We start from the raw sequence: 20,043 nt of genomic DNA on the forward strand, positions 1-20,043 counted from the left end.
TGTTGGGGGCTTACAAGTCGCCCCATTCGTCCGCCGGACGAGACATAAAATTAAAATGTTGCACGCTCGCCATCCGGGTACGAATCCGAATCCGAGTCCAAGTCCGAGTCTTTGGGTCTTCGGCGACCCGGCGCGCTCATTAAAAACGCCATAAATGCAATAAAACGTAGAGCAAACATCGATTAAACAATATTTATGGGGCTTCACTTGCACATTGTTCGCTGGCTCTGCGCCCGGGTTTTGCCAGCGGCTTCTACTTGGACACGGCCGCGATTCAGCAAAACCTCTGGCCAGCTTTTCCCATCCCACCTGCGGCCACCTGGTAACCTGGCCAAATCCGCCCCAAGTTGGCTGGGCTCTCGGCGTTTTTTCTGCCTCCATTCGGCCCCCATGTCACAGCTATTGCCACATTTGTCGCCCTCACTGAATCCGCAATATGTTTCTGTCACATCTTCTTGCGGCTCGGATTTGGCCGGAAGCCAATGCCATGAGGGACTTCTGGTAAAAACTATGAATTCTTAAATTCGAAATAATAAATGAGAGATAAGAAAAAGAATTAAGAAAATGTTTATTGTTAATGCAAGCCCAAAAATATGCATTAGTTTGAATACTCTGCAAAGAGAACTCTGATAGAGATCTTATCAAAACTAAGTTCAAAACTAAGCAATGGGCTCGCTCAGCTTTTTGAAGTTCCTTGCGACGCTATAATTCCCAACCAGTTCTAGCGCCTAATTGCTCCTTTTAAATTTCTTTAAATGTCCTTCTTAAAGGAAAAACAAAAAGTCATCTAATCAGTGAAAATGGCTTATTGTTAAATATACTATTAAATGTCTGTTGTAGTTAAAAACTATATTTCTATAAATGTTAAAGAAATGGACATAAGTATGCCAAAAAAAAACTGGAAATAAACTATACCGATAAAGAAAAGTTTAGATATAACTTCCATATGGCTTAATATAGACTCACCATCATTTAAAGAGATCGAAATGGTGTCTCCTCTATAAGTTAGTCTCATCCCAATCAATTAAGTCGCAGATGTGTCACTGACGTCTTCATTTATATCATCTTTTGTTGAAGATTATGGAAATTAGGGCAAATTAAATAAACATTTTGGGGCAGAAGTGGAACATATTAATTTGGTTTCGCAAAACGGTGATCAAAAAAGGTAGGTGCAAAAGTATGGGCAATTTCACGATCCCGGATCTTGTGGTTGGAGATATTAGTGAAAAGTCAAAGTACTCCGAAGGAAGGCAGCTGTTTTGGGCCCTCGGCTCAAAGGTCCAAGTGTTGAGACAATGGCAGTTCACGGCGCTCAATGAATAACAATTACAGCTATTAATCTTGGCCCAAACGGCTGGGCTGGTCGGCCAGTTTCAGTCCTTGCAGTGTGGTTAGACATAACGTCCTGCTCGGTTTTCTGTTTTTTTTTTTATATTTTTTGCCTGGCAATTTGCGGCCCATTTATTTATTTGTTAAGTGGCCGTAAAAGCGGTCACGGCAACGGCAATGGCAAAAGGCAAAGCCAACTGCAATGGCCTTTTCTTTTTATTAATTTATACATTTTGTATAAGTAATAATTGTGCGGAAAACGGAAACAATGGAGGTTGTGTAATGCGGCCACTCAAGGCGGTATAAGGGGCGTGGCACAGTACCGGGCCATCTGGCGCTGGACAAGTCAGTCAGTCAGCCTGTGGCTCATGAAAAAGGAGTGAAAATTGCTCGTAATTACCCAGTCACACACACGCACAAGTACTCTATATATACATATATATGCATTTCATATAGACGGAGCGAATGCAAATGGTAAATATGGTCATTATCTGGTCCAAATTCGAGCACCAAGAAACCACTAACCGCCGCACAACGCCTTCGTGGACGAATAGCATTCGAAAGCGCGACTCGAGTTCCATGGTCCGCCATGGCAAAGTTGTCCCAGAACCCGAACCCGTACCCTCCTCCTGGCTTGGAAAACCCCCGGGTTATCCATATATGTTCGCCCCCAACCCCTCATGTGCACAGGAAGCACTCGCGATGGCGATCAGCGCACTTACCAACGCTGCTTACGGCCATAACCATCCGGAGTCGGCTTCCAAAGGAATGGAGCTTTTGGCCCCAGTATTGCCACTGCAGTAGCCATGCCATTATAATCATGCGCCAGACAGACAGCCTTATAGACAGACAGCTCGCCTCGACTTGGCTTGGCTGGACTATCTTTATTTATTGTGCTGTCTGACTGTCCATAAAGTTGGGCCGCAGCCAAGGGATGTACTGAGAGGTACGGGAAAATGGCCACGAAAATAATTATATTCAAACGACAATACCTACAGCCCGCCACCAAGACGAATAACCAGTACTTAAGTTTGTCATTTGCTAAATTTGTATGAAATAGTTGGAAGGGGTAGGTAAACTAATAAAACTTTAATGAGTTTTGAGACTAAGACCAAAATAAGACAATAAAGGACTAGGGGCTTGTATATCATTATCATGGTCCACTCTTTAAATATTATCAGGATTATCACTATTAGCTACATTTTAAATAAATTAAATCTCTTAATATTAAACTAAACCTTCAAAACAAAATTCATTAGAATAGCAATGGGCATTCTTATCTTTTAAATACCCGCTGGTTTACCACAAAAGTGTCTATAAATAGTTCCCTTAGAAAAGAGAATATCTTAAATATAGGTTTTGTTCTTTAAGCTTGGCCAACAACATCCCAAGGTTTAGACAGAATCCTATAAATAACCTTCAAATTATTTCCCCATTCCAAGCCCCACTGAACATATGGTAATAATTAAAGTCTAAAAATTATTAAAATATAGCCCCCAAGGAGTGGTATCGCGGTCCCTCATTTCGTAGGGCATCTGCAAGTAATATTTGTTATTTTAATGACTGCCCTGCATTAGTAATGAGAGAGTTCCAGGAGGTGTAACCCATGACCGAAAGGGTAAACCAACATCTGACCGAGTTCCGGACTCGGACTCCCAACGCTTGCCCCATCCTTGATACCATCCCCATTCCCATTACCATCCATGTGTATAATTGAGGCAATGTCAATGAGGCACTGAGGTAAGAAATGGAGTCCGGGAGCAACCACAAGTCACATGTCCGAATATACATAACAATCCTTTTCGTTTGGCTCTATACGAATTCGATTAATGGTAATTCTAGGGAAGTGGCCACAGTTTAAACGTAACAATAATTTGCATTTCGAATTTAATAATTTGCATTCTGGAAATCAGAAATGCATAGGGTGCATTAAACATTCAGAGGTACTGCCCCTATATGAATGGTATTTTTTTTTTGGTTGGGGGTACAATGAACCAGTCAGTTTTTGGGCAAGACCAAATAATAGGTTCAATTTAAATGTGGTGGAGAAGTCGTGGCCTTAAATTGCGGGTTACTTCTCCAGAGGGACACACTCAACTGGCCCTAAGAATGGGTTGACTGACTCCACCGCACGATCATTAACGTTAAGCTGTCTCAACAAACCCTAATAGGTGACTCACAGGTTGGTCTTTGTGGTCCCACCTTGGGACGTTCTCAGAGTGCCCGAAAAATATCAAGTATACCATTTCCATATAGTGGGCATTTTCCCATGGATATCAGCATTACGCGGATCTCATAGATTGCGACACGGCTGATCCGCTCAACTGAACAATTTCACAATTTCGGGAATGCTTCCAGGTAAAATCCAGCGAGCCAGAGCAAATGACAAACATGATTCGCATATCGCTGTGGAGATTTCAAATTCGATTTTGACTTTGATTTTGTTTTCGATTCGATTCGATGCGATTCCACCTAATCCAATTAGGATAGCCAGCCATTCCGATGGGTGCTTCGCTGGATAAAGCCCTAATAATTCCCAAATTATGGGAAAGCTTTTGTCCCCAACCAAAATATAATAATAATAACAAGAAAAAAAGAAGAGAGCCGCCGTCTGCTGGCGCACATATAACATATTTAATAAGCGTCCCCTCATCATTCAGCTTGAGCTCGATCGTATATCAGTCGCATGAAGACATCAGCGAACAAAACTTGGGGTCAGCTGGGTCAGCTGCCTTCTACTTATACTCCACCTAACTGGTTCACTCGACTCGCGAGTCGAAGATAAAACTGTGGCAACGACAACTGCCAGGTCACTTGAGGAATTGCACCGCAGTACGCATTTAATTGAATTAAATTCCAATTCCGTTCGCCGTTCTCTGCCAACTATCGCTTTGATCAGTCAATCCAATTATTTGCAAAATTTTGTCACATAAATAACTAGGCGATCTCGGGGAGCAGAGCGAGCATTTCCTTTCGCGTATCACCTGTCGGAGGATCGCAACCGCCGAACCACTTCGCGGTGGTTCTCGATTCGCGGTGGTGGTGCTGGCTTGGTGGTTCTGATGGTGACCGCTCTTCCCCCAGCAATTGTGATCGGTGGCCGCGGAAGTTGCGCCGGCGTGCCGATTACCACAGAACACCCGCTGCGAGGGGTGATCATTTCCGATACACTCCTAAAAATGTTCCCTATATTATAGTTTTTCTAGATTCCATACGATATAATCTTTTTAAATATCAAAGAAAATTGTCTAGATCCTTGTTCGGGATCTGAAACTAAAATATTTTATCATCATATAATCATATATCGTATCATATATGAATATAAGATATATGATGACTTGGAAAATATAATATTTCTGAGCTATATGTATGTTTAGATAAATATTATTAGTTCATAAAATGTTTTTTCTTTGGGTTACCATGACCTTTTAAAAGAAATTCTAACTTAAGAAAAGGTCATAAGTCCATAAATGATAAAGTTTCTAAATATTAGTTCTACTACTTTTTATTCGAGATTTAGTCAACCATACGAAACTTTTTCAAACCTAAATTATTTAATATTTTAGCAGGTTAATGAATATTGGATTTGAAAGAACTACAGTGATTATTAGGGTTGAACCATTAGAAGAATCATATTTATAAGCTATTAAGTGTAAGGAATTTATAATTTATCAGTTGGACTTCTGTTTATTGGAACCCAGAAGGAGTTCCTTATTTTTCCCAATGTAAACTCTCTCTGTGGTCCCCTACTATAGGTCATATCTTTCCCGACAGGGGTGTCGAAAGAAAGGTTACGAGTCCTGCGTGTCGTGGCTACCGTGCTCAGCATTCGTGGCCAGATCGGTCGAATGTTTTGTGCCGAGGTGTTAATTGAATTCGTTTTGCATAAGTGACCGGAGGGGACTAGTCCAAGGAGCAGCGAAGAAGAGGAAGCACAAGGACCACCTGCGCTCCAAAGGACACATATATGTAAAGCGGGGTTGACTGCCCAACATTGTGTGTTAATTGTGGCAACAATGATGACAACAGGCGCAAAACAAAGTGGCCAACCAATTGTCAACATGACAGCGGCAACTAGCAACCTGCGATATTGCTGCTGGGCCTGTGATGTTGCTGCTGTCGCTGTTTCCATTTAGTTACCATGATGATCTTTATCGCCTGCCGCATGGTATTTGCATATTCCGCAGTCGCACCGAACCGCTCTCCTTGGTGCATCATCATCTGCATTGTTGCCGTTGTCGGAGTCGGCTTTATTATGTCATTGCATCATGTTTATCGCCATCCGTCATGCACATTGTGTAGAAATTAGCACATAACCCAAATGTGTAAAATAGCGACGAGTAAATTAATTGCCGGCAATTAGTGGACGAAGGGAAGGGTGGGTATTTTGCAATTACCTGTACATAATCAGTATTGGCGCCTTCGCTTTGATAGAGCCGCTAATAGAGATGTTAACTGTGGGTTGGGCAGGGGTAGTGCGACTATCATCCCGCTCACAGGTGTCAGGAAAAGTCGACAGTCGGGGCTGACAGCAGAATGCCCTTTAATGTCGCAAGTGGCGACCCATGCAAATGTCACGTTATCCGTGTCGCCGCATTGTCACCGTGCAAATAAAACATAAAACGCACCGTCACCGCGATAAATCATCGGGATGGGTCGGGCCTTTTGGAATTGGATCTGGATTTGGACTCGAATCGTAAAGTGGAACTTGGCCAAGAACCATGAGCCAACAGCCGAGATCATCGATTCAAGATCCCAGATCCAAGAGAGAGTTGCAGCTGTCGCCGGAAGAACGCACTCCTCACCGTTAAGTTCGTTCTACATGTGTGACTCTGCAAAAGCTGATCGCATAAATTAGCCATCTAATTGCAACGATACACTGAGAAAAAGTAACGCTACAACTTTTAACTAAATATAGAGGAAAATATAATTGTTAATCTTTCTAATCTTCCATTTAAGTCCCAGTTTCAAAGCTTTAGTTAAGACCATGGACTCCAAGTGAAAGATAAAGGATTGTAAATGCAATATCCGAAAAAATTGTAATCCAGATATTATAAATTGGAGACCGTTTGTCGAATTTTACCTTAAATATACAAACGATCTTCAACTAAATGGAATTCAGATAAAACATAACCGACGACATATAACTCTAAGCATTTTAAATGGTTTAAAATACAATTAAGTTTTGAAATCTTTGTAATCTCCGTTATTTAAATTAGAGATTCAAATTGTATTATACACTAATTTTTAAGATATCTCTTTATTTTGATGCTAAATGACTTATTTTCCCCGGTGCATCGGTGATCGCCAATTCAGCGAAATCTCGCCGGAATCACGAAGCGCAGGCGACCACGAGCATTCAACATTTGTATGCAAATTGCTCCGGTCTTCGGCCAGCAATTCTCCGCTCTTCAGTCTTCAGTCCCCCGAGCTACAGTCTTCTGACACCATCCACCTCCACCTCCGCCTCCTCCGCCCAGCTGCCAGGTTTGCCATCGCTTAGGTGCAATCATAATCGCCGTCATATAGTTACGGGGCGCTATCGTTATCACCTGGCCTCACCTGGTCGCCTCTAAGGCGTCTGAATCTCGGATCGCTGGACAGTGGGCACGCAGCTGAAATAAATTTGCATATAAATTGCCGACGTCGCAGCCTCCAACGCCGCGCTTCCATTTAAATCGATGAGCACCGCAAGCAATTTCGGAATTTATGTAAGCATTTCGTTCGCGGGTTTAATTGACAGACTCGCGGTCTTGGCCAATGGCCAATGGCCAGAGTAATCCAATTAGCCCAGCAGACATTCGGTACAAGGAAAAGCACTTGTCGCCGACTCTCTCCACTCGATCGGTGCGAATTTCAATCCGGACGCGCAGCATTTCCTAATGAAGATGTCTTCGATTGCCCTGCGGCCATTCTCATTCGGGTTAACTTAAGGCTGACGTCACTGGCTGCCGAAGCAGCGGGCAATAAAAAATCTATAAATTACGAGGACATAAATAAAGGACTTCACACCGTTTCCGAAGGGAAACACACGAATGTTCAGCCCGCCAAATTCATTCGGCGATCTCAGGTTACACTAACCCTACATAACCGATCTTTTAACCAAATTTTAGCCAAGGGTTAATCTTAAAATCCACTTTATAACCCCTGATTATTTTAATTAAGTATAAAATATAAGCAATTCTGGTGATTAATCAATTTAAAATCAATTTAGGAAAAAAATATTTCCTCTACTTAAGGCTTTTTGATGTAAGATCCTCAGTTCCAATCTATGACTTTTTATTATATAAAACTCAGGAAACAAAATAGGAAATAAAACACCTGGCTTAAAAGTATATTTTCAGAAAAATAATATTAAAAACAATTAAGATAGTTTGAAAAAAAAGAGTCTCTATGTTTTAACAAGCGGTGTTATATGGGCACATTAGGGTTAACTAATAGAGTTGAGAACTTAAAATTTGTCTCGGCCTTTTCCGTTCGCTTGTTCGCCTCATTTGCGGCTATTTTCAAATTCAATTTAATTCACTTTGTTCGGTGAGCATTATCAGCAGATAGCAGATAAATTGGGATCACTTCACGCTCCTAATGGGAACTGTGGACTGAAATCGGGTCATGGGGAGGGGTTCGAAAAGTCCGAAAAGGGCCTGACAGAAGCAGGAGTAGCCACAGGTGATGGTCAGCCGAGAGTCCAACTGTCAAGGGAATCACGGGAACGAACGAGCGGTCAAAGAGGTGAGCACAAACAACATCATCGCCTGGCCACAATCTCTAAGCCAGGCCCAAATGAGAGCAAGAGGAAGAGGCAGAGGAAGGGATGGAGATGGAGATCCGAAGATCTGAAGAGTTGGCCAAGGTGTCGACAAGCGGACAAAACAAAAACAACACTCGACGGAGGATGGGCCTGGGATTGGAACTGGAAGTGGGGCTTCTGCTGCCGTTGCCCAAAGAGATATCACAATAAATTAGGAAACGAAATCTTTACTAAATAAAGACATAAATTACACTCTGAATCGCTCTATGGGCATGGAGACCGATCCGGCCCGATCCCAACCGATCCGATCCGAAATCGGCTTCAAATAAAAAGCAGCCATCTATGTTGAATGAAAATAAAATGTTGGCGCACAAAAGCCAGCGATGAGCCACAATGGTGACAACAACACAAGCGGCATGACAACGACAACCACAACGGCAACAACCCAGTAAATGCACTGGAAATAATCGTTAAGATATTTGGAATTATAAATTGATTTACAAAACTATATGATTTTTATTATTTTAAAAATATTTTATGGTTAGATGGTAGATAACTTTAATGTAAGAAAAATATTTTAAAGATCAATTTGAGGAAATATTATAAAAAATATAATATTTTTTTCAGTTAGAGATCTTTCAAACATAAGAAAACATATTTAAGAAAAAGTTGTTTACAAAAAAATCGAAGTATAAGCTAAATTAAAATTAAAAAGATATTTAAAACTCGGTTATATCGTACTTAAAGTACACATATTATACCATAAAGTAAGAAAAAAGTTGGTATAATATAACTTCAGGAAACATAATAACTACTTTCAATTTTCTCCGTGTTCACCTAAAGAAGGCTTATAAAAAGCGAGAGAAATACAAATAATCAAACGAAATGTATTTTATAGGGTGATAAGAATCAATGAAGCCACTGAAATCCTATAGAGACATATTGTTTGCATTATGGGGCATCATCTAGTGGAGCGGTCGCAACCCCAATACCGGCGTTTAAGTGGATATTCTCAGATCGGAGCCAACTTATCAGGCGGGTTCGGTGTCGCTGGCTCAATTAGTGGGCGATGTAGGCGCATTAATACGTTAATGCCGGGGTTAATGCGTACGACATATGGTGACTTCGTTTATGCGTGATTCGCCGGAATGCGATCCACCGATCTGCATCAAAACAGGGCTCTGGGATTGGATCGCTTTGGGGCTGCTCGATCGATAACTCGGTCGGCAGCAACGGGTCTTCTGTGATTTTGGGACAGGCAATAAATCTTGGCCGCCAAGCCGTTTAACATTTTTGTAGTAGTCGGCTGCGGCATCGGCATCGGCATCGAAGCATCTCTTTTCCGAACAATAGGCGTAGTTTAGAGCTCGTTTGATGGCCAGGACTGAACCGATGCTGCATCTTAATCAGGTGCAGCGTCATAAGTCTCGGTTAATTGTGGCAGCCCCTTATTTTGGAGCCGGGCACATTCCCATTAGAGGTTCGAGATTTATGCGCGGACTAAGTGGTCCGACTTGAGGCGATTACCGCCTTTAATTAGACATTGTTTGGCTGGACACTATTACCATAGAAGTGTGCTTTTTTATGGTAAACACCGCGCCCTGCACTCAAAACAAACTGAAATAAAATATTTAGTTCTTCACTCGGTATCACAATTGATAAAAATATCCATAAATATCCATTTTAGGTATATATACTAAAAAACTGCTGGGATCAAATTAAAATAACTCTTAGGTTAAGAAAGGGTAATTGTTCCTATAAAAGGTTATGTGTAGAACAAAAAGTTCTGCTGAATGAATTCCATGTAAGCTTAAAAGCTTTCCGAGTAAACAGACAATATTTTAAAAATAATTTTTAGGTTTAGAAAAATTGCCAATAACTTCAGAGTAGCAACAAGTTTTGTAAAATTGAGAGTGGATGATTCTTTGGGTGTATTTAGGCCTATACAATATCTTAAGCCATGACTTTTTTTTTAACGCTTAAAACAACATTAGTTCTGGAGTTTGTAATATTTTGTCATAAGTACCATAGTTTTAATATCACATTTTTAAGATAAGATCATACAGCAATATTTGTCATTGACAAACTGTTTCAACAAACCAACAAAACAGCTTTTCTGGGTGTGGAGCTCTTAACCTTTTGGCCTTTTTGTTCCTAAACTTTCTGGTTTGACCGATAAACTTTCACAATAATGCGAAACGAGCAACTGTTTTGAAACCGAAATCCGCAGCAACGGGAGTTGAGGAGCCCTCTGATTATAGCCCACAATCAATCAATAGTTATAATTGGTCATAATTCGGTAGCCGGCCACTAATTAGATGCCTTACAATACAACCAATTTACCACGCGCCAATGGTTTTGGCCAACCCAATAAGAGAAAACCCGCACAGCAATTTAACAAAATATGGAAGCAGATTTATCATATGCAAATTGCTCAGGCATAACAAAAGCCCCAGCTGCGTTGAATACGGGTTCGAGCATGAACAAGAATCGGAATCAGAGCCAGACTTAGGATCACAAGATCTGAAAAGATTTCGAAAGATCGAAAAAGATCTAAAAGATTTGAAAGACTTCAAAGACTTGGAATCGATTGGGGAAACAAGAGGCCCACAATTACCAGTGGGGGCATACTAGAACAACTTCTGGGGACCGGGGCTAGTGGCATTGTCCCTAATTAATCCACGGGGGAATGCATAAAGCCCCTTCGCTTTTGGGCACTATCAACACCTCATTACTCTTTTGATCACACTCCTCGTTAATGAAGATGTCACCGGCAGCTGCCACCGCAGCCAAATAAAATAAAACCCCGAATAAAAACACAGCGACAACGAAGACATTTGAATTCAAAATTCAAATCAATGTTCAGAATTCCACTTTTGTTGTTGTCTCGGCTCGGAACTTGAGACTCGGTCTTGCGAGGCGACAAAGATTAAATATATACCAACTCTATGAGCTGGATCGACCGAAGTTCGTATGCTCTACCCAGTTTTCAGGCTGGGAATATGGAAAAAGTCGAAGATGCCCGTTGGAGCAGCGCATCCGAAACCGAAACCTGTATCTGCATAAAGTTATAAACAAAGAAAACAAATTTGTCTTATCGCCCAATTCCAAATGAGATGACAACGAGACAAAATCACTACGTCCCCGCCTCCGAATCCCCCTAAAAAAAAACTCCTAGGGTTGCGCGTTAAAAGCTCAAGCTCATTTAAGGAGCGGACAAACACAAATGCACATTTTTTAATCGCTCGGCTCATTAACAGAGGCCCTGACGTCGAACCCTCGGAATCGGGGAGCTGAAAGGTGGATTGGGGTGCTGGGAGGGGGAATACCTGGGTCGGGTCATCTGAATCGCCATTGTGGCCATTTAAGTTTGGGCATAAATCAGTCGACTGGATGGCGACACTCTCACGCATTTCAATACCCCAACATGTTTCACAGGCATACCTTGGGATATATCCACCGTATATATATAAAACTTATCTCAATTTGTTAAGACAGGAGTTTATAGAAGAAAACCACTTAGGTTTTACCAATCAAATTATATATTTTCTAGCAGCTTTGGTATGGTACTACAATTTTTTAAAAATAAATTAAAAGGGAAAATAATCTTAACAAACGTACTTACGCATGAGGTTTTAAACTACCCATTATCCTTATAAAGGAATTCATCCTTACCAAATCTCCCAGAATATTTTACATATAATATGTTACATCAAAACCACAGAATTATGTGGATTTTTTACCCAAATTGGTACAACTTGTTTTCCTATTTAGTTATAGTTCGTGACATTATGAAAACCATACTATATGTAATTGCAGATCCTTTAACCCATGGGCCCGTGCGACTTAATTGCTTTTGCGTGTTTGATTACCGAGGAGGGGGAGGGAACTTTGGTGCCCAGGGAGAGACCCTTGCATTTGAGGTATTTGTTTTTGTAAGCCGTAAACATAATGGCGGAATAACGACACCCATTCCCATTCACAATCTGGGAACGATATTCGCATGCGTCTGGCACTGGTTAACTCGCATTTGCATCGATGGGTTAAGAAGTGGAAGGGCCCCCGACAACATTGTTGTCATATTAGTAAACGTAACTAACTTTAGTTATTGCTGGTGTTGCGACTTCGCACGTTTATGGTCCATTTAGAAGTATGCAATGGCAATGTTGCGCCGGCTCGCCAACAGATTTATCACCGGCTCCTTGCCCGGGGAGGCATGGCGATCTAAAATGCACTGAGAAAAAACGGAAAATTTAAATATCCAAATATTAAAATGAAATACATAATAATTGTCTATAGACAATTATTTATAATTATAATTATCAAGAATAAAATTTTCATCCGATACGATTTTTAGTTCCTAATCGATATACTTTTATTGATATCCTAACTTTCGGAGAAATAGAATAAACAGAAAAAATGTACTTAATATATAAATTATTATCCAACTGAAATGGAAACGAGATCGGGGACTTTATATCTTGTACATCTGGTTCCATAAAGTTAGTATCAGTTTTTACCTTGATGTTTAAGTTTAAGTTTAAGCTGGCTTTATTAATATTATCTTTCCCCATTTTTCCCTGTGTAAAATGTAGCTGACCATGGATCCTTGGTAAAGTTCATCGATTTCCGCCAACCCAAACAATAAAAACTGCTCAGAGCCAACAGCGGGCCACAAACATTTGGCAACAAAGTTGCAGGGCAATCTCGAGGACCCGGGACTCATCAAGTGGCCAACTGATCAGCTCGCCGTGGACGGTGGATATACGAGCTTGAGATGGTGGATCGTAAAAATGTTTGACTGCGATTATATGGCGCTCATGAGAGCGCCACATTTGCCCTGGTCCATCAAACCATCAAGGAAACACTCCTCCAAACCGAACCGTTTTCGAAAAAAAAATATGTTGATGGAAACCCCAGGCCTCCAAATCAAAAATTTAGTACACTAAACGAAACCATTGAATCAGCGTTAACCCCAGGCGAACCAAACAAACACCGAAAATATATATATGTATACAATATATGGGGTTTTGTTTTTGCTGACCCACAGACAGAGGTGGCGCAGACTGTATAAATATCGTATAATGTATAATTTATGGGCGCGAGGTGAAAATATTTTCAATAGAAGGTGATTTAAATTTATTAAAGGAATGCTCACGAGCAGCTCCGCACTAAATTAGAATAAGTCGGTTGGATGGATGCTTTGGGATGGGGCGGCCATTTGCTCATAAAAACCCAAGCAAATTGAATTTGTGGACACCCGATGCTGTTCCGATCCGAAATCCCCGATCCCCAAACCCAAACCCAATCCCGATCGGAGCTGTAAGTATCGACACGAAAGAGCTCCGCTCCACGCTCGCTTATCAGATGCGAAGGCCCCGAAGAAGAGGCCCCCAGCTCATTTAAATCTCGGCCAGGCCAGATATAAAGACGCGCATCCACCCGGTTTCCAACCTAAAAAAGTCAACGATCCGATCCAATCCAAGCCTGCAAGCTCGCCTTTTGTTAACACCATAATTTACATTGATTTATGTGCTTAGTTGGCTCGGCATTTTTAATCGGTCAGCGGAGTACCCCTCCCATATAGTATACCATATACCATCCTATGCCATACCATACCATCCATACATATCTTATAGTTTGTCTCCACTGTGTGTTTGTGCGCGGCTTCATTTGGTTATAATTAAAATGTCGATGTTATCTACCAGATTTGGACATATTGGCCATTACGTTCGAAATTTAAGCGATTTCTATGCGCGTATTTTGGTTATCGATTTCGATTTCGTTGGCATTTCTTCTGTCTTCGTTCGGTCACACAATGAATATTGATTGTATTAATATTTAATAACGTTTTAAGAAGCTTTCGAGTGTTAAATGCTTATTTATGCTCATCGGCCGTGTTTTGTGTGTGTCTCTGAGTTCCCCCATTGTGTTGGAATGGATAATTATGCGTCAAATTGAACGAATAAATTGTATTTGTTGTCAAACCGATTTCCTGGTTAAATAGTTTTCTTATTTTCCCGAATAAAACACAAGGAATTTCAATTATTTCTTGCACTTTTTATTGGTTTCTCACTCATGGGAGTACGGGTTGCCTTTTGATTTGAGCCAAAACACTTAGTCTATAAGAAGATATCAGTTCAAACGCAACCAAAAACTATACTTACACAATACGCATTCATAAATAAGATGTCTTAGGACTACTTAAAGTAAGGGCTAAATAGAGTTATATTGCATATGCTATAGCCTTAAATGGTGATGAGGTAAGTCGGCAGCCGGCGAATGAACAAGTATAGTAATTATGCATAACTGGGGGGTATTCATCGTACAATAGATGTGTGTGCATTTTAAAATGGGACAAGCGTGTTCGCTACGTAGTATAAGTTACAATTTCAGCTAATCTTAAGCCGCCCATTATATTGTTGATGCTGTTTTTTTTTTTCTGCTTGTTTTTTGTATCTAGTTTTTTTTTTTTCCAGCGACCCCGAACCGCAGGCAAGTAGGTGAGCAGCATTTTAACTTTGGTTTTCGATTTGTTTGCCCGTCTCGTGTTTCAGTCCACCAAGTTGCAATTGCAATTCCATCGGTAGTTGCTGTGGCTCTTGTTGCTGTTGCTATTGTTGCCGCTGTCAATCACAGAGGCGCGCACAACTCAAGTTTTCAATTAGACTTTGCCGCCGCCTATATATCTAGCGGTCATGCTTTAGGAATTGCAACGTGGCCGGCGCATCGGAGGATGACAGGCGGGTCACTTTTGCCGCCGGCGACTCAGTTTCACCATCCGAATCGTCGTGTACGTTGATCTCCTCATCCGAGTCGGACGACGAGTTGTCCACCGTCATGGTTGAGCCTGCTCCTCCATCTCCACCGCCGGCCGTGGGTAGTCCCCCTGCCGAGGATGAGGAATAATGCAATCTGGAGCGCTGCTCCTCGGCCACCGTCAAGGAGGCAGCCACTGCATATTGCCTGGCCAATCCCAGGAAGGCGGCAGCCGAGGGAGAGCTCACCAGGCTCCTAAACGCACTCCGCTCCCCGCCCATGGAAAGGTGACCCGCTCCAGGATTGCATCCAGTGGGTGAAAGTTGCTGCTGGTGCTGCTGATGTTGCTGCTGTTGCTGCTGTTGCTGTTGCTGCTGCTGCTGCTGCTGCTGCTGGTGGTAGTGACTGAGGAGCTGCAGGGCCGCCGGATGCGTGGGCAGGTGCAGAGGATGATGGTGATGGTGGCCATGGCCACCGGGCGGTCCATGGAGGGGGTGCAACATCACCGAGGGCGGCGGAGCCTGGGGCGAGTGATCGCCGCACAGGGGCAACGGCTGCTGAGGAGGCGGAACAACCGGAGCCACTGGAGCGGAGGTGGAGGCACTGCTGTGGTTACTGGGCGTGGGCGAACTGGCCGGCGCATCGTTCGACTGCTGCGAGTGCAAGGGATTGGCGGGACTGGAGCGCTGTCGCTTCAGGAGATTCATGCGCTGGTGGCGACGCCATTTAGCCCGCCGATTGGAGAACCAGACCTGTGGAGGAGAAATGGAAAGGGGTTAAATAGTGAACGGGTAACTAAACATATGGGTAATTCTTTTATGTAATCTAGAGACCAATTAAATATTTTTGAGAGATAGTTTAACATCAAAAAGAAAATATAAAAAGAAAACCAAAGTTTCTCTAAGAAAAGTTCTTGAAATCAAGACGAAAATCCTCTTGAATTTTATTTTCAAGATTAAGTGATCTTGAGAAAGAGATGAAAGTTGTCTTGATTTTTAGCAAATCTAGAACTCTACTTTTAAATATCCAGAGGATGTATATTTGCCCGACTCACCTGAACACGCGCCTCACTCAAGCTGGTGCGACTGGAAAGCCTCTCCCTGGTGCTTACACAGGGATAATGGCTCTTGTCGAACTCCTTCTCCAGCTCCTCCAGCTGCTCCGGACTAAAGGTGGTCCTGTTCCGCCTGAACTTGGGCTCATCGTCGTCATCCAGGTAATCCGAGTCTATGTGTCTGTTTTCGTCAGCCGATTCCAGGGTATCATGACTGCCAGAACCAGGTGAAATGGCCCTATTGCTGGGTGCACCACCTGCACCGCCGGCCATGAGGTGCGCCGAACTGAGGGAACCACAAGTGGGAGCTGGAACCGCACTGGAGGCACTTGGCGGCAGATTCGCAAGCGTGGGAGCGGCCACGGACCACAGGGCGGATGGAGGCGGTGGCGGGGGAACCCCCTGGCCACCTGGGACACTTCCAGCCGGATGCCAGGTGAAGCTGCCATAGGGATGAGGGGGCGGAGGATACAGACCATAGGCGGCGGTCCGGGCAAACTCAGTGGCCACCCGCTCGGCGGCTCGATTGCGCAGGATGCGATTGATGCTGCTCACCGATGGAGCGGTGGCATTCGTGCAGACACCTGCAAGGCGGGATTACGCAATTACCAACCAATCCAGATCGAGATTAAAAGCTAAATGCGGCCGTCGATCAATCGGCGATCAATCTGGTTCTGGGTCCATAACCCTCACCGGATTAGCTGCAATTATCTGGCACACTCACCCTCCGAGATCAGGCGTTCGCGTATCTCCCAGGCAAAAATCGTTGGGTTCTCCCGCTTGTATTGCTCGATCTTGGAGACGACCGTCGGCGTGGCCACCTTGGGCTTTGAGCCACCAATTAAGCCCGGTGGTCGCAGCGAGCCTGCAAAAATCAGAGCACATCCGAGAAAATTATGAGACAATCGATTTATGACTATGCACGGACGATTTTGGCAATCCATCTGGCCGCCTGGCTTATCCTTTGTTTTTAATATCTTTATCTGTCGGTCTCATCAACATGAAGCGTTTTGGAATAAACGAGGGGAGAAGAACTACCTGGCTCGGTACAGGCACTGAGAAAAAAGAGGTACTCCGTTTTCGAAGAATATCTTAAATAAATATTTAAGTAATGACATGATAATTGTCTAAGATAAGGAATTATATTTAATAACTATGCAAATGCCAATCAATATGGCCAAGTCATTATTTCAAAATAATATTTTAGGCCTTACTAAAGCAAAATTGGGTTTTTAAAAAAAAATTTGACGAAGTCGTCCTGAGTAAATAAGCATGGTAATGGTTCTCTTACGATACGTAATCAAGATCCAATAACTGAAGGAAATTTATAATAAAATGCGTTATAGAAAACCTCCAAATAAAAAGTCTTACTGTTCTTATTTTTATGCCATAAATAAACTGATAAATATTAACCAAAATTATTGTTGGAAAGTTAAAGAAACTATTTATAAAGATTATTTTTTCAATCTCAGGGTTATTCAAAATGTGAGTTCTTATTTAAGTGCCTATTAGTTATCTGATGGCGGAACTAGGGGGTATATTTATATATATTTTAAATACTTCGCTTTTTTCTGTATCCCTGTAGTATTTATTCTATGACACATATATTGCATTAAACATTATTTTTCACAGTGCCAGGACAGCACGCACCAACCACCACGCCGCATTTTGATTAATGAGCCAGCCGCGTTTTGGCCACCGCCAGCCAGGAGTTTATGCAATTTTAAGTGGCTAAATTACACGGCTGCGCACACGAGGGATACAACTGGGATGTGAGGAAGGGAACTCGCAGGATAATAACATGTTTATCATAAAAATTAGCAAACAAATCGAAAACAAAGTGCCTATTAGTTATCTGATGGCGGAACTAGGGGGTACATTTTACACCTTTATTTGGGCTCTTAGGGTTCTTAAGGTTCTTAACTCACCTAGCAACTTGGAGACAGCGCCCTGCTGCGTTAGCATGTGTTGGGCGATATCGTAGCCCCGCAGACCGCCGAATCGGGAGAATTCCAGGAGGCGATGCTGCGACATCAGGGTGTTGAGGGTGGTGCTCCCCGCGGCACCGGCTGCTCCCGGTGGCATTCCAGAGGCGCCGCCAAAGCCGGGCGGTATTTGCACAGATGTGGGCGATGTGGAGGCACCAGAGACCCCCTGTACCGCTCCGGATCCCCCTCCCGACGCTGCTGCCGCCGCCGCTGCTGCTGCCGCTGCTGCTGCCACGGATGCCGCCGCTACTGCAATTGAACGAATTGAATGATAATTGGCCATTGTCATTATTGTGGCTTTAGCTGTCCCGGCCACAATGGTTAATTATGATAAATTAACCGTTAATTGTGTTGACTGAACCGAAATGACTGATGGGTTTACGATGTATTCGTATTCGTATTTGTTATTCGTTATTTCTATTCCCCTAGCAAAATAAATATCCAATACGATCGCCAAAATGGCGATTACGCGTTGACACGCAAAACGAATCTCCTGGCATCACGGGCAGATTTATCAAGCTAATTGAAACGACGGGCTGCCAGTACAAAAGGCGAAAATTAAAATATTTACTCAGCTGACTTTATAAAAACGACTGTGTATTACGTTAATTCGACAGAATATTGTGTTTGCCTTCGCTTAAAAAACATACATATATCATTCGGCTTGAGCAACTCGTCGCTCAAATTGTCAATTAGCGTTTTAAATGCGCGTTTCACTTTTGTTGTTTGTCGAGTAAATATTTTTTAAAAAATACATACGCGCACCTCCCAGTCGTTCCTAACTGAATATATAAATGGGCCCATAATCAATTGTGCCGCTCATCAAATGAGAACCAGTTTTGTTTATCTTTTAGCTATGGGGCCAGAATGGTGAAAAGCCAAGGAAATGGGACTGGCAAATGAGCCACGCACTTGGAATTGTGACATGCGTAACGGTTTGTACTTGTTGGTAATAAATATTGTGCCATACGTACTCCAAAAGTAACAAATTTTCAAAACTGTCTTCTTAAAGCGAACATCTCATTTTGTAAGTTTTTTATATGATTTCAATTAACTATTTTAAAACTAAATCAAAATGAAAGGCACTATTACCGACTGATATAAAATAAAATTTGTGTTTCTTCTAAAGTTTGAAATTCAATGAATACTTTGGTTTTTGTAGATCTGAGTAAGTGATAAACTTACAGCTCCATTTGCTTAAGATGTTCATTATTTTTTTTAAATATTTTTTTTAGAATATATCAAGTTTCCTAAACTCAATTTGTTTTAATATGCTAATATGCTCTGGAACAAGCTCCTTAAAAAAATATATTGTTTTACCAAAATATCATAAAATCACTTAAATTATTTTGAGCTGTAAGGAAAAAGTCCCTTAAACCTAAATGTTAATTCAAACTGAAGGGCTTCGTAAAGCCGCGACATACTACACTTTTGACCTAATTTCTTTTATTACTTTTTAATTTTTATCACAACACTGTATACATTTTTTTCGGAATCGCAAAGTCTGACTTTGCCGACGGCTAATTAAAACCCGACCACTTGGGGACACTTACCACTGGAGGCGTGAGGGGCCAGCGATGTGATGCGTTGGGGATGGGGCTCCATTTTCCAGTGCGCGGCGGAGAGGCCAGAATTTGCGACAGTAAGCGAGCCAAGGTCACGGTTTAAAGTCGGCTCAATCAACATGTCTAAGAATCGCTCTAATCAATTTTCCCTTATTTATTGTTGTTATATTCTTTTTTTATAGAGGGTATTACTTTTCCAGCAAGTGGAGCACAAAACAGTCACATTCACAGTCACAAATGTCGCACATCCAAGGCAGAAGTATCGATTATAGCGAATGCAACCGGAAACGGAAATGAAAACGCAATGCGGTCAATTGGATTCATAGCGTGCTGCTCACTCACACACACACACTTAGGTATATACACACGCACACATACGAAAGCCGATCCCGGCAGAAACAGTTAGAAAATGTTCCTGGTTTTCTTTTTTCAATTCTTTTTTTTTTAGAATTTCTTCCGAACACTGCGCTCCGTTGAAACGTTGTTCACGCGAAAGCTGCTCTCAGCACAATGAGCGCTTGAATTTCACCTGGTCACCCGGGACACTCCACTCCACTCGAACCGTTTCACTCGGTTTTCGAGTGGTTTTCGAAACGC

The 20,043-nt window shown here is 42.3% G+C and overlaps 1 protein-coding gene across 2 annotated transcripts; it reads right to left on the reverse strand.

Annotated features, from left to right (window-relative positions):
• Nucleotides 1–14,137: 14,137 nt before the first annotated feature.
• LOC119555023 (homeobox protein Hmx) lies at nucleotides 14,138–19,942 on the reverse strand. 2 transcript variants are annotated; one of them, XM_037866168.1, is made up of 6 exons: nucleotides 19,825–19,918; nucleotides 19,435–19,637; nucleotides 17,822–18,130; nucleotides 16,618–16,758; nucleotides 15,894–16,477; nucleotides 14,138–15,591 (listed from the first exon to the last, which is right to left on the reverse strand). In XM_037866168.1, exons 2-6 carry the CDS (start codon nucleotides 19,565–19,567, stop codon nucleotides 14,770–14,772), a joined length of 1,989 nt encoding a protein of 662 aa, XP_037722096.1. In that variant the 5' UTR covers nucleotides 19,568–19,637; nucleotides 19,825–19,918; the 3' UTR covers nucleotides 14,138–14,769. The 2 variants fall into 2 exon arrangements, with proteins under 2 accessions (XP_037722096.1, XP_037722097.1); XM_037866169.1 differs by having other exon boundaries at nucleotides 17,822–18,127; nucleotides 19,435–19,942.
• Between the last annotated feature and the right edge of the window lie 101 nt (nucleotides 19,943–20,043).

Source organism: Drosophila subpulchrella, chromosome 3L (assembly GCF_014743375.2).
Source record: "Drosophila subpulchrella strain 33 F10 #4 breed RU33 chromosome 3L, RU_Dsub_v1.1 Primary Assembly, whole genome shotgun sequence".
Lineage (NCBI taxonomy): Eukaryota > Metazoa > Arthropoda > Insecta > Diptera > Drosophilidae > Drosophila > Drosophila subpulchrella.

Coding starts and splice junctions, on each gene's coding strand:
- LOC119555023 (XM_037866168.1), bottom strand. CDS start 19,567: ATGTTGATTGAGCCGACTTTAAACCGTGACCTTGGCTCGCTTACTGTC. Junction 16,478..16,617: donor CGAACGCCTGATCTCGGAGG/GTGAGTGTGCCA, acceptor CCCGCCTTGCAG/GTGTCTGCACGAATGCCACC. Junction 15,592..15,893: donor TGAGTGAGGCGCGTGTTCAG/GTGAGTCGGGCA, acceptor TCTCCTCCACAG/GTCTGGTTCTCCAATCGGCG.